The sequence below is a fragment of the Oncorhynchus mykiss genome, chromosome 10, assembly GCF_057628025.1.
Source record: "Oncorhynchus mykiss isolate SJ-2025 chromosome 10, ASM5762802v1, whole genome shotgun sequence".
In the NCBI taxonomy this organism is placed as follows: domain Eukaryota; kingdom Metazoa; phylum Chordata; class Actinopteri; order Salmoniformes; family Salmonidae; genus Oncorhynchus; species Oncorhynchus mykiss.
In genome coordinates, this window is record NC_143031.1 from 55,594,536 (window position 1) to 55,607,352 (window position 12,817).

Below are 12,817 nucleotides of genomic sequence, written 5' to 3' on the forward strand. Positions count from 1 at the left end.
TATCCATTTGTCTTGTCTTGTTTCCATACACACATGGTCTTCATCTCCCAAATCAATCTACTTGTATTTAACCCTCTGTTTCCCATCATGTTTTGTGTGTAATTGTTTCATGTTATGTGGTGTTAGTTTACGCGCTTTACTTTTCTGTTCCGTTTTTTGAGCGCGTTTGATTTATGTCGTGCTCTCGTTTTTGGAACTTTAATAAAAGTGTGCCTATTCATTATACTCTGCTCTCCTGCACCTGACTTCCCCTCCAATACACCATTGACACATTTTCCAAAACAACATTTGCCAAACAAATCTTTGGTATTTTTCCTATTTTGTTGCCATACAACCTGGAAATAAAATGTATTTTTGGGGGTTTTGTATCATTTGATTTAAACAACATGCCTACCAGTTTGAAGATGCAAAATATTTTTATTTGTGAAACAAAAAGGAAATAAGACAACAACAAAAAACACTTGAGCCTGCATAACTATTTCCCCCCTCCAGCAGTACAGCAATCTTTATGTCATCCCACAGATTCTCAATTGGATTGAGGTCTGGGCTTTGACTAGGCCATACCAAGACATGTAAATGTTTCCCCTTAAATCACGCGAGTGTTGCTTTAGCAGTATGCTTAGGGTCATTCTCCTGCTGAAAGGTGAACCTCCGTCCCAGTCTCAAATCTCTGGAAGACTGAAACAGGTTTCCCTCAATAATTGCCCTGTATTGAGCACCATCCATCATTCCTTCAATTCTGACCAGTTTCCCAGTCCCTGCTGATGAAAAACATCTCCACAGCATGATGCTGCTACCACCATGCTTCACTGTGGGGATGGTACTCTCGGGGTGATGAGAGGTGTTGGGTTTGCGGCAGACATAGCGTTTTCCTTGATGGCCATATAGCTCAATTTTAGTCTCATCTGACCAGAGTACCTTCTTCTATGTGGTTGGGGAGTCTCCCACATGCCTTTTGGGGAACACCAAATGCGTTTGCTTATTTCTATCTTCAAGCAATGGCTTTTTTCTGGCTACTTTTCTGTAAAGCTCAGCTCTGTAGAGTGTACGACTTAAAGTGTTCCTATGGACAGATACTCCAATCTCCGCCATGAGTTTTGGTGGGCAGCCCTCTCTTGGCAGGTTTGTTGTGGTGCCATATTCTTTCCTTTTTTAAATAGTGGATTTAATGGTGCTCCTTGGGATGTTCAAAGTTTCCGATATTCTTTTATAACCCACCCTGATCCACAACATTGTCCCTGACCTGTTTGGAGAGCTCCTTGGTCTTCATGGTGCCGCTTGGTGGTGCCCCTTGCTTATTGGTGTTGCAGACTCTGGGGCCTTTCAGAACAGAACAGGTGTATATATATATATATATATATATATATATATATTGAGATCATGTGACAGATCATGTGACACTTAAATGAAGTCCACCTGTGTGCAATCTAACTAATTATGTGACTTATGAAGGTAATTGGTTGCACAATATCTTATTTAGGGGCTTCATAGCAAAGTGGGTGAATACATATGTACGCACCACTTTTCATTTCTTAAATGTTGTTTACATTTTTATTTCACTTCCCTAATTTGTGCATGTCCATTACATGAAATTTAAATTTAAATTACATCAATTTAATTCCAGGTTGTAATGCAACAAAATAGGATAAATGCCAAGGGGGATGAATACTTTTGCACGGCACTGCATGTTCTTTTGAAATACTTTATTTTAGTATGATAATGTTTTTTAAAGACCTCCCTGAATGAAATAATGAATTTCTCTGTGATGGTCTATACTAAACTGGATTTATTAGACTGCAAAAAAAATATTATCTAAGGAGTACGTGGCTTGACAGTGGGACAATTGAAATGGGGTAAATGGAGTACACATCTTGTCTCTTGTTCCAAAGTAATGTGAGGTATCACATCATAAAACATAAATTCTTCTGCTGATAAAAAAAGAGCATCAAGTGCAGTATCTCAACAGGCATTTTTATTTAATGAATGAAAAAAGCACAAAGAGAAAAGACTGAATCATCATATTTTTTTGTGACTGCACAATGACAGTACAGGCTCATTCACACATAGAGGTTCACAGAGATTTGCCAAATTCCATTTCAGTCCCTATTCAAGTAGCCATAACATAGACCTCGCCGCTCCTACCCTGCCTTTTTCCCATCAATGTTGGTTCTGCCTTTGTGTTACTATGACTATGACAGGGAATGTCTCCCTGGCTCAACACAAGAGCAAGCTGGCAACCATTGCTGTGGTGCCTACATAACAGGGAGGGTAGGGTCTAAAGGCCCAGCCACCACGATGGTGTCGATTGGCGCTATGAGAGCAGGATCGACGACAATGATGTCAGTGGCAACGGTGGCAGGGATGTCGACGGCAGCGGGTATAACAACATCGATAGGTACATCCATGGCTGGGTCGACAGGGGCTGCATCAGCTGGGTCTACTGGGGCGGCGGTATCCACAACTGCAGGTTCCTCAGCTGCGTGGTCCACTGCTGGCTCAGCCTCGGCTTCAGTGGCAGCCTCGTCCTCTCCAACCTCGTCAGAGTTCAGAGGGACGGCAGGGGCAGCAGGGGCAGCCAGGCCAGGATAGGGATAATATCTGCCATAGCCGCCATAGCGGGGCTGAAAGAGGGATAATGAGCATGAGAAGGGGTTGAACACACGCTCACATCACAATGAACACATTTGTAAGCATTATATTACAGTAATTCTTATCTCTTCTCTTAGAGAGATGGAGAGGAACCCACTGATGCTTTTTAACAATTTAGCAGATTAATTCAAACTGATTTAAAGGACCATGAGCTCACCACTGGGGCCTCTTCATCTGAGTTCATTGGTGATGGTGGGTAGAAGAATTTGGGGTCTTGAGCTGGGGCAGCAGGGGCTGCAGCAGGTGCATTCAACTGTTCACACCACAAATGGTTCAGTCCATAAGAGTTTTCAGACAACATTATGGTGTCACTATCAGCTCTAAAACAGGGTATTGAGTCTTGAGTCTCGCAAGGAGTGATAGAAGTGTTAGAAAAGCTAGGGATGTTTATGAGAAGAATCTTTCTACAGCATGCATCTACAGTTTTTTAAAGAGTTTCTAAAAGCAACATTTACCATTGGGGGCTGAGCTGGTGCAGCCTTCGGAGGAAAGAAAATAATTAAATTGATTAGATGATCACTGATATGGTTGATATACAGAGCTAATTATTCCATTATCTTCCTTTTATTCCATTGAAAGTTGTTATATGTCTAACATGTTGTGCAAGTTAAATCCGAAACATAATGGCTGCCCTCTAACCAGTTGTCCGAGGGAACCATACATTCTGTAGAGCTCCATCCATCTCAGGGCCTCGTTGGCATGTGCTGCAACCTGCTGGGAAATACCAGATGTGGAAGCAAACATGTCATTAAGGTAGTAGTTAAGGTAATTGAAACCCCTTTCCCATGTCCATGACATGACGTGACATGATGATTGCATGATGTTGTTAAGAGATGTCGAAACTGAAATCCACCTACCTCATCGCTTCCACTATCAGGAGTCTGCAAGGCACAACACAGCATTTTGATAATCATCATCCAGTCAACACACAGACTTATATCAACATCAAGAGAACACCAGCGTACAATTGAAGTTCAAGCATAAAACGATTCAATTAGAATGTAAACAACATGGTCTGGGTTTGGAGACTTACTGGAGCAGCCAGGGAGAAGCCCAGCAGGCACATCAATAGCACCACAGATATCATCTTGATCCTTAAACAGAGAAAGAGGATATACGGTCAGGTCCAAAATGATTGGCACCCTTGATAAAAATGAGCAGAAAATACTGTATAAAATTAATACAAATATCATATGCTCCAAAACCAAAAAAATGGGAAATTATATTCTTTCATACTAATACAATTGCTCAGAGTAGTATTGTTTTATTGTTTTCTCGCAAAAAAGTAGCCCCATAATTAAGTGGTAATGCCCTCGAAGCCGGTGCAACAAAGTTGAGGGGAAATTAATGATCAGGAAAGATTCTGTATGGAGAAATTGTAAAAAGATCCCTACCAATGTGTTCTCCAATCTCAAAAAAACATTTTAGAAAAATGCGCCCTCATCCTCACAAGGTGAGGCATTGAAAGGTATTGAAACAAGGGTGCATTTTATTTTGAGAAAAATATTACTTGCAGAACAACATTCATTTTCAGCAGCAGTTTCTTAAATATATGCTTAAAAGTATTCAATAATGTAATGTAAGTAGTCTGTGATATAATAATACAGCAAAACAAAAGCTTTCTCCCAAACTGTAAACGGTATACTTTTCTGTATACTGTGAAATGGAAATCTAGAATCTCACCTTTGTCTTGGTATCAGGAGCAAGTGAAGCAGTGGTCTTGATGTGGGAAAGAATGAACTACATAATTTCTCACTCAAAGTCAATTTATACTCTGGAACCACCTGCGACAACCAATCAGGTCTTTGCACCCCGACAAATGTGCATGCCACTGTTGTTTGATAAAATCTCCTTTCTCTTCAAAACTCAAGTAAGACGTGGAGTCTTAATGCCCCTATTATCTTTAATTACACACCGTGCAATTATGCTTACCACACCACACACACACCCCCCCCCCCTCCCAAGTAAACCCCAAACTTGAAAAGATTCTCAAACTAAAGTAAGAGGGTATCAATCGAGTGTATCTCTCATGGTTACATTAATAAAATATCTCTTTTAGGACTTAAAAGTTCTCACAGCCTGTTAGAAATAGGGCAATTATCTCCATAAAGGCAGAAGGGATAGTGCCAAGTCAATCAAACTCAGAACAAACGCCTTGATAGATATTGGAGCTCAAAAGTGTACATTCCTTTAACATTTTTAATGAACAGTCTGTCAACACACTGACTCGAACACACTGATGGTGCAGAGAGATATTAAACATCAATCCTTCTCTTTTGTCGTTGTTGTGAACACAGTGATATTTTGAACAGGTTTTCCCTCTTCATTGGTTAGGGCATGTCTGATTCATATCACAGATGCACAAGGGTATTTTGAATGTTGGATGTAAAGGTTAGGTCAGCCGTGATGGTGGTGTGGACCAAATCAGATAAGAGGAGTTGCATCAATGTGTGATAATCAGGTACAGTATTCTAAACATTCCACAATCCATAACATACACACATGCCACTTAAGAATATGCTGAGCTGTGAGACTTCATGGAGATATGATAAGAATCTTGGCAACTTGTTGCTTTCTGCTTTGTCTAGAGCTGAAAAATACTATTGTGCTGAAGGAAGAGGGAGGTTGTGAAAGTGGGTGCCTTGTAGTCAAATTAAGAGGACTGCCACAGCATGTCTATGACTTTGTACCTTACTAAACATAACAGTTCTCTTCCACTTCACTGTATTTTCACACCTGGTCACAATACTCTATTTGTAGTAGGTTTTATTGGTTTCTTGCAGTCAGAGACTGAATTGTACACCAATTTACAATCATATCATTAATCATAAATAATTATCAAATAGTAAAATCCTAAAATAGCAAAACACTTATAATATAATACAGCTTTAAAATACGTAATATATATAACAAATACTACAAAGACAAGGTTTGGGGTGGCAGCTTTAGAAAATACATTGTTGAAGTTCTTACATAGACATTTCTAAGGCCCCTGGGCTATAGAGTATGGGGTGTGCATTGATCAGTTTTGTGAAGCACCAGTAAGCCAGTGACTCAGCCCCCGTAATAAGGTTAGAGGCAGAGAATCCCGGTGGAGAGAGGGGAACCAGCCAGGCAGAGAGAGCAAGGGTGGTTCGTCGCTCCAGTGCATTTCCATTCACCTTCACACCCCTGGGCCAGACTACACTCAATCATAGGAACGACTGAAGAGATGATTCTTCAATAAAGTTGAACTTGAAATTCTAGAGACAATAAGGAAGCCTGCATCTTGGGACCGTAATTGTGTGTATGGCAGGACCAAATCGGAGAGATAGGTAGGAGCAAGCCCATGTAATGCTTTGTAGGTTAGCAGAAAAACCTTGCAATCAGCCCTAGCCTTAACAGGGGGACACCATTGATGAAGAAGGATGGTGCAGGGAGTGGGGTTTTAGAGTTGACATGCATCACTACACATTTCTTCTCCTTGAGGAGCATGTCATTGGAAGCGGCCCAGGTAATGTGCTCATCCAGTGCATTTGCATTGATGCTGGTTTCCTGGTTTCAAGAAGATTCATGTCATCAAGATATTTCCACACATTGGCAGCATTATTGATGAGGGCAAGGAAAAGGATTGGGCCAAGGATGATCCCATGTGCTACCCCACATGTGAGGGACTCTCATTCAGATAGGGCAGCACGATTGCGCACCTGTTGTCTCCTATCAGATAAAGTCACAAATCCATGGGGCTATTTCAGGCCTCACCCCCATTGACAGGATCTTTTTTGATGACAATAGTGTGGTTAACCCTGTCAAATCAAATCAAATCAAAGTTTATTTGTCACGTGCGCCAAAAAAGATATTAGGGGAACAATAGGTAGGTAAAGAAATAAAACAACAGTAAAAAGACAGGCTATATACAGTAAGTAGCGAGGCTCTAACAGTAGCTAGGCTACATACAGACACTGGTTAGGCAGGCTGATTGATGTAGTATGTACAGTACATGTGGATATGTTTAAACTGTGTGACTATGCATATATGATGAACAGAGAGTAGCAGTAGCGTAAAAGAGGGGATTGGCAGGTGGTGGGTGAGACACAATGCAGATAGCCCGGTTAGCCAATGTGCGGGAGCACTGGTTGGTTGGCCCAATTGAGTGAGTATGTACATGAATGTATAGTTAAAGTGACTATGCATATATGATAAACATAGAGTAGCAGCAGTGTAAAAAAGAGTGGTTGGGTGGAGGCACACAATGCAAGTAGGCATTTGATTAAATGCTTTGCTGTCAAATGCTTTGCTGAAATCTGTGGTTATCAATAAGCAGGGTGGTTGACTTAGGGCTAGGGTCCTTTTTTCTCAATTTCTGCCTGACTGACATGCCCAAAGTATAATGTCTGTTGCTCAGGCCTTGAAGCCAGGATATGCATATAATTGATACCATTGGAGCGAAAACACTTTGAAGTTCGTAGAAATGTTAAAATAGTGTAGGAGCCTATAACACAATAGATATGGTAGGAGAAAATCCAAAGAAAAACCAAACAGAATTTTTTTATTTTGAGAGCCCATGCTCTTACAATGGAAAGTGTAGGGAAATAATGTAATCTGGCTCCCAGTATGCAATTCCTATCGCTTCCACAGGGTGTCTGCACTCTATGTTCAAGGTTTCAGGCTTGTTTCTTCCAAAACGAATGAGAAAGAACAGTTTTAGTACAAGGACACAGTCTTGGAAATTCGTGTTTGGGAGCGCGATTGAGACAAGATGCACCTGCTAATATCGGTTTCCTATTGAACATACTTCTTTCCGTACTAAATATTATAGTTTGATTACATTTTAGGGTGTCTGAGGAGTCAATCGAAACATATTTTGACTTGTTTTAACAAAGTTTAGCGGTAAATTCTTGGATTCCTTTCTATGCATGTTGAACGAGTGGATTACTCAAATCGATGGCGCCAACTAAACAGACTTTTTGGGATATAAAGAAGGGTTTTATCTAACAAAATGACACTACATGTTATAGCTGGGACCCTTTGGATGACAAATCAGAGGAAGATTTTTTTTTTTAAGTAGGTGAATATTTAATCACTATTTGTGAATTTATAAAACCTGTGCCGGTGGAAAAATATTTTAATGTGGGGTGCCATCCTCAAACAATCGCATGGCATGCTTTCGCTGTAATGGCTACTGTAAATCGGACAGTGCAGTTAGATTAATACGAATTTAAGATTTCAACTGATATAAGACACTTGTATCTACCTAAATGTTTAATATCCATAATTTTTATGATTTTTTATTTGAATTGCGCGCCCTCCAGCTTCACCGGAAGTTGTCCCATTAGCGGGACGCATAGCCCTAAGATTAAGACTTCCAAACTGTCTGTGGTCAATGTCGTTGAGTATCAGATGTCGTTGAGTATCCATTGGAGAGCACTACTTCTTTCCAATGCTTACGAACTAGGCCCTCCTTGAAGAGGAGTTGAGAATGTGACATAGGGGAGCACTTATCTCGCAGGCAAAATGTTAAAACAGTTTCTGGGGGTATTAGGTCTGGGCTGGGTGCTTTGCAGACCTTGATTGCTTGGAGACTTTTGTAGATATCTCACCATAATTTGCAAATACATTTATTAAAAATCCTACAATGTGATTTTCTGGATTTTTTTCTCATTTTGTCTGTCATAGTTGAAGTGTACCTACGATGAAAATTACAGGCCTCTCTCATCTTTTTAAGTTGGAGAACTTGCACAATTGGTGGCTGACAATACTTTTTTGCCCCACTTTAAACACTTTGCAGATAATAAGATGCTATGTATCGCATAACATTTTTATATAAAAGTTGATAGAAGCATATTCTCTGAACATTATAATTAATCAAAATCAAACCTTTGATTTGTCAATCGTGATGATCACTATAAAACTGTTGTACAAAAATGCAGTTGTATTATTCATTTTGCTGGCTCATCAAAACCTGCTGTTGACACCCGTCTGTTTCTAGGGTGAATAAATATGATACATTCCATACTCCATCAACACATTCAGTTAACATTTTCAGATAACTACTTGCATCTTCCCTAACAGATATGTTGTTCCACAGTTGAGCGAATTACTTAGCTAGTTTGGTGCTCAACTTGTAAACACATTTTTGAGAAATGTCAGTGTCTTGGTGTTGAGTTTTTTGTTTGGTGTTGTGTAAAATAAAATAATTATACAATTATAAAATATTTTCCATCTTAGAGTACAATAAAATGATTATATTTAAGACAGTGCTTGGAGATTTGAATTATTCAACAAATTGGAGTCCTCAACAAGTAAAAAATAGGAGAATTTAAAACTTTTTGGGGATAGGGGGCAGTATTCAGAAGTTTGGATGACTGAGGTGCCCAAAGTAAACTGCCTGTTACTCAGGCCCAGAAGCATATAATTGGTAGAGTTGGATAGAAAACACTCTAGAGTTTCCAAAACTGTTAACATTTTACTGTGAGTATAACAGAACTGATATGGCAATTGAAAACCTGAGGAAAATCCATCCAGGAAGTGGGTTGAATGCCTATACATTTCAATTGAATGCCTATACAGTATGTAATGGGTTAGGACCCAGATTGCAGTTCCTATGGCTTCCACAAGAAGTCAACAGTCTTTAGACATTGCTTCATGCTTGTTTTCTGAAAAATGAGGAAGAATGAGACCATTTTGTCAGTGGACTGTAGAATGAAGCAGAGCTATATTCCGGTTGAAATATTATCGATTATTTAGACAATAGACAACCTGAGGATTAATTATAAACATAGTTTGACCGGTTTCGACAAACTTTACCGGTACTATTAGGATGTATTCATCTGCATGTTGTGACCGCCTTTGAGCCAGTGGATTACTGAACAAAGCGCGCCAACAACAGTTTTTGGGATATAAAGAGGGACTTTATCGAACAAAACAAACATGTATTGTGTAACAGGGACTCTTGTGACTGCAACCAGATGAAGATCATCAAAGGTAAGTGATTAATTTTATCGCTATTTCTGACTTTCGTGACTCCTCTACTTGGCTTGAAAATGTTTGTATGCTTTTGTAAGCGGGGCGCTGTCCTCAGATAATCGCATGTTATGCTTTCGCCGTGAAGCCGTTTGAAATCTGACACAGCGACTGGATTAACAAGAAGTTAATCTTTGAGCCGATGTATAACACTTGTATCTTTATCGAATGTTTATTATGAGTATTTCTGTATTTTGAATTTGGCGCTCAGCAATTTCACCGGATGTTGTCGAGGTGGGTCAGAACCATACCTGTGCCTGAGGTACAATCAGACCCAGAGATTTTGACTGTTTATTGTTGACTGCCCTTTCGACGGAACAATGATGTTCCGTCGATGTTCAGTTACAATGAAGATTTCTATTGCTGTCCTTTATGCAAGTGTCATCGGCACAGTGCCTCTGTGCGCCTGTAAGTACAATACCTTATTTATATGTTCTTATGTACAAATTGAGACTCAGGCTGATGTTTATGTGAATTGAATTGTATTGTAATTCTGAAAGTGTGATTCCACTTCCGTCGTAGGCAGTGCAGTTAATTGAGTATGAGGCACCTCAGGCACAGGTGAGAACTTCTGAAAGAACCAACTTTCACTCATGCACCATTAATTTGATTCAAAAAGCCACTAAGAGTAGCAAGAGAGACACATGTTTGATGTTCATTGTTTAATGCATGTTTAATGTTTGTTCATGAGGAGGAACACTTGAGGAGCTTACGCTATCCATTCATTATGATGATGCAATCTCTATTGCGCTCCACACTGCCCTTTCACACCTGGACAAAAGAAACACATATGCGAGAATGCTATTCATTGACTACAGCTCAGCGTTCGTTCAACACCATAGTGCCCTCAAAGTTTATCATTAAGCTAAGGATCCTGGAACTAAACCCCCCCCCCCCCCTGCAACTGGATCTTAGACTTCCTGACGGTCCGCCCCCAGGTGGTAAGGTTAGGAAAACAAAACATCTGCCAATCTGATCCTCAACACAGGGGACCCTCAGGTGTGCGAGCTCAGTCCCTTCCTGTACTCCCTGTTTACTCATGTCTGCATGGCCAGGCACAACTCCAACACCATCATTAAGTTTGCAGATGACACAACAGTGGTAGGCCTGATCACCAACAACAACGAGACAGCCTATAGGGAGAAGGTCAGAGATCTGGCCGTGTGGTGCCATGACAACAACCTCTCCCTCAACGTGATCAAGACAAAGAGATGATTGTGGACTACAGGAAAAGGAGGACCGAGCACGCCCCCATTCTCATCGACGGGGCTGTAGTGGAGCAGGTTGAGAGCTTCAAGTTCCTTGGTGTCCACATCCCCAACAAACTAACATGTTTCAAGCACACTAAGACAGTTGTGAAAAGGGCACGACTCAACCTATTCCCCCTCAGGAGAAATTTGGCATGGGTCCTCAGATCCTCTAAAGGTTCTACAGCAGCACCATCAAGAGAATCCTGACTGGCTGCATTACTGCCTGGTATGGCAACTGCTCAGCCTCCGGCCACAAGGCACTACAGAGGGTAGTGTGTACGGCCCAGTACGTCACTGGGGCCAAGCTTCCTGCCATCCAGGACCTCTATAGCAGGCGGTATCAGAGGAAGAACCTAAAAATTGTCAAAGACTCCAGCCACCCTAGTCATAGACTGTTCTCTCTGCTGACGCACTGCAAGTGGTACCGGAGCGCCAAGTCTAGGTTCGAGAGGCTTCTATAAACAGCTTCTACCCCCAAGCCTCAAGACTCCTGAACATCTAATCAAATGGCTACCCAGTTTATTTGCATTGCACCCAAACCCCACCTCTTTTACGCCGCTGCTACTCTCTGTTATAATCTATGCATTGTCACTTTAATAACTCTAACTACATGTACATATTACCTCAATTACCTTGACTAACCGGTACCCCCTGTATGTAGTCTTGCTATTGTTATTTTACTGCTGCCCTTTAACTACTTGTTGCTTTTATTTCTTATTCTTATTTTTTAAACTGCATTGTTCGTTAGGGGCTTGTAAGTAAGGTCTACATGCATGTGACTAATAAAATTGGATTTGATTTGATTAGACTCAATTTCCCCACAGAGAAGAGAGAGAGAACCCTAGCGAGGCATGTCTCTCTTTAATTAAGTTAGTTACCGTGACGCTGTTCTTCCTTGGGTTTCAGAAAATCCCTCTAGGAGCCCAGCAGAAGCCTGGAATGTTAAGTTGTTTTATTCAGAAATCTTATTCAGTTAATTAAGGAAAACGTTTAATAGTGATGTCATTGAGACACATTTTATCATTTTCAGTCAACATCACTTACCATCGTCTAGTAAGTAGCCAGGCAGTGCCAGCCAACTGTAAGTAGCATATGTTGAATGCTACATAATGCAATAGTTTAAACCTACAGTGGGAAAAAGGGGACCTGTGGATATTATGGACGTTTAGAACGTGGTCTCAGCTGCGGAACACCAGCCTCTGTTATGTTTACTCTATCTACATACTGTATGAGCAATTCTACACACATTAACAAAGTCTCAATAGATATAATGGAATGTAAAGATTGATGTGTTCCTGTTCTGTCCCACAGCTCTTCCCACCTTAAGGCTTCACAAAGCGTGACATCCCTCAGGGTCCCGGTAAAGCTAGTCTCAAGGTGGTGAGTTAACACTGAACTCTGACCCTTCTCGGAACATACTGTATCAACCTTTGCCTTCTCCATGAGTAGGTTTTCCTCAGAAGGGATGGAAATAGAGATGGGCTTTCCTAAACATTACCTTCTGTCTTGTCCTCCAGTTCTACCCATTCAGTTTTGAACAGGCATCCCCTGCCGCAAGTCCGATAAGATACCATGTGATAAAAATGGTAAAACTAGGCTTATCTGTTTTTTGGTACATAGAGGGCAGAATTGTAGAACCTGTAGACACACTGGACATGCTGTTTCTTTAACTGCTTGAGCATTCAATGAATTATGGCTGATTTTTATCAGTTTGTGATAGTATCGAGTTGGTATGTAGGGAGTTTTTACCATTCAATGTGAATGGTAGGCTGAACAGTTGGTGGCCTGCCTGAAAGAAAGTTAAGTGATTGTAGTATAGTGGGTGCTGTAAACAATCCAAGACTGTAGGCAACGACTTGTGAGGTGAACAGCCATAAAGGAGTTCAAAAGATGGTGCCTGTCTCTCCTTCTATTTT

General features: G+C 40.7%; 1 protein-coding gene across 2 annotated transcripts; it reads right to left on the bottom strand.

The window, feature by feature from the left end:
* Positions 1–1,950: 1,950 nt before the first annotated feature.
* Positions 1,951–4,503, bottom strand: enam (enamelin). Of its 2 annotated transcripts, none has more exons than XM_090187155.1 (7): positions 4,333–4,503; positions 3,683–3,743; positions 3,507–3,530; positions 3,289–3,363; positions 3,105–3,128; positions 2,807–2,902; positions 1,951–2,621 (listed from the first exon to the last, which is right to left on the bottom strand). In XM_090187155.1, the coding sequence occupies exons 2-7, from the start codon at positions 3,734–3,736 to the stop codon at positions 2,253–2,255; spliced, it is 642 nt and encodes a 213-aa protein (XP_090043281.1). In that variant the 5' UTR covers positions 3,737–3,743; positions 4,333–4,503; the 3' UTR covers positions 1,951–2,252. The 2 variants fall into 2 exon arrangements, with proteins under 2 accessions (XP_090043281.1, XP_021474757.2); XM_021619082.3 differs by having other exon boundaries at positions 3,289–3,360; positions 4,333–4,464.
* Positions 4,504–12,817: the final 8,314 nt, after the last annotated feature.

Bases quoted from the DNA above. Each gene is read 5' to 3' on its own strand.
- enam (XM_090187155.1), bottom strand. From the start codon at position 3,736: ATGATATCTGTGGTGCTATTGATGTGCCTGCTGGGCTTCTCCCTGGCT. The intron at 3,364-3,506 runs GTAGGTGGATTT...GGTATTTCCCAG, and splicing joins CTGATAGTGGAAGCGATGAG to CAGGTTGCAGCACATGCCAA. The intron at 2,903-3,104 runs GTAAATGTTGCT...TGGTGTGAACAG, and splicing joins CACCAGCTCAGCCCCCAATG to TTGAATGCACCTGCTGCAGC.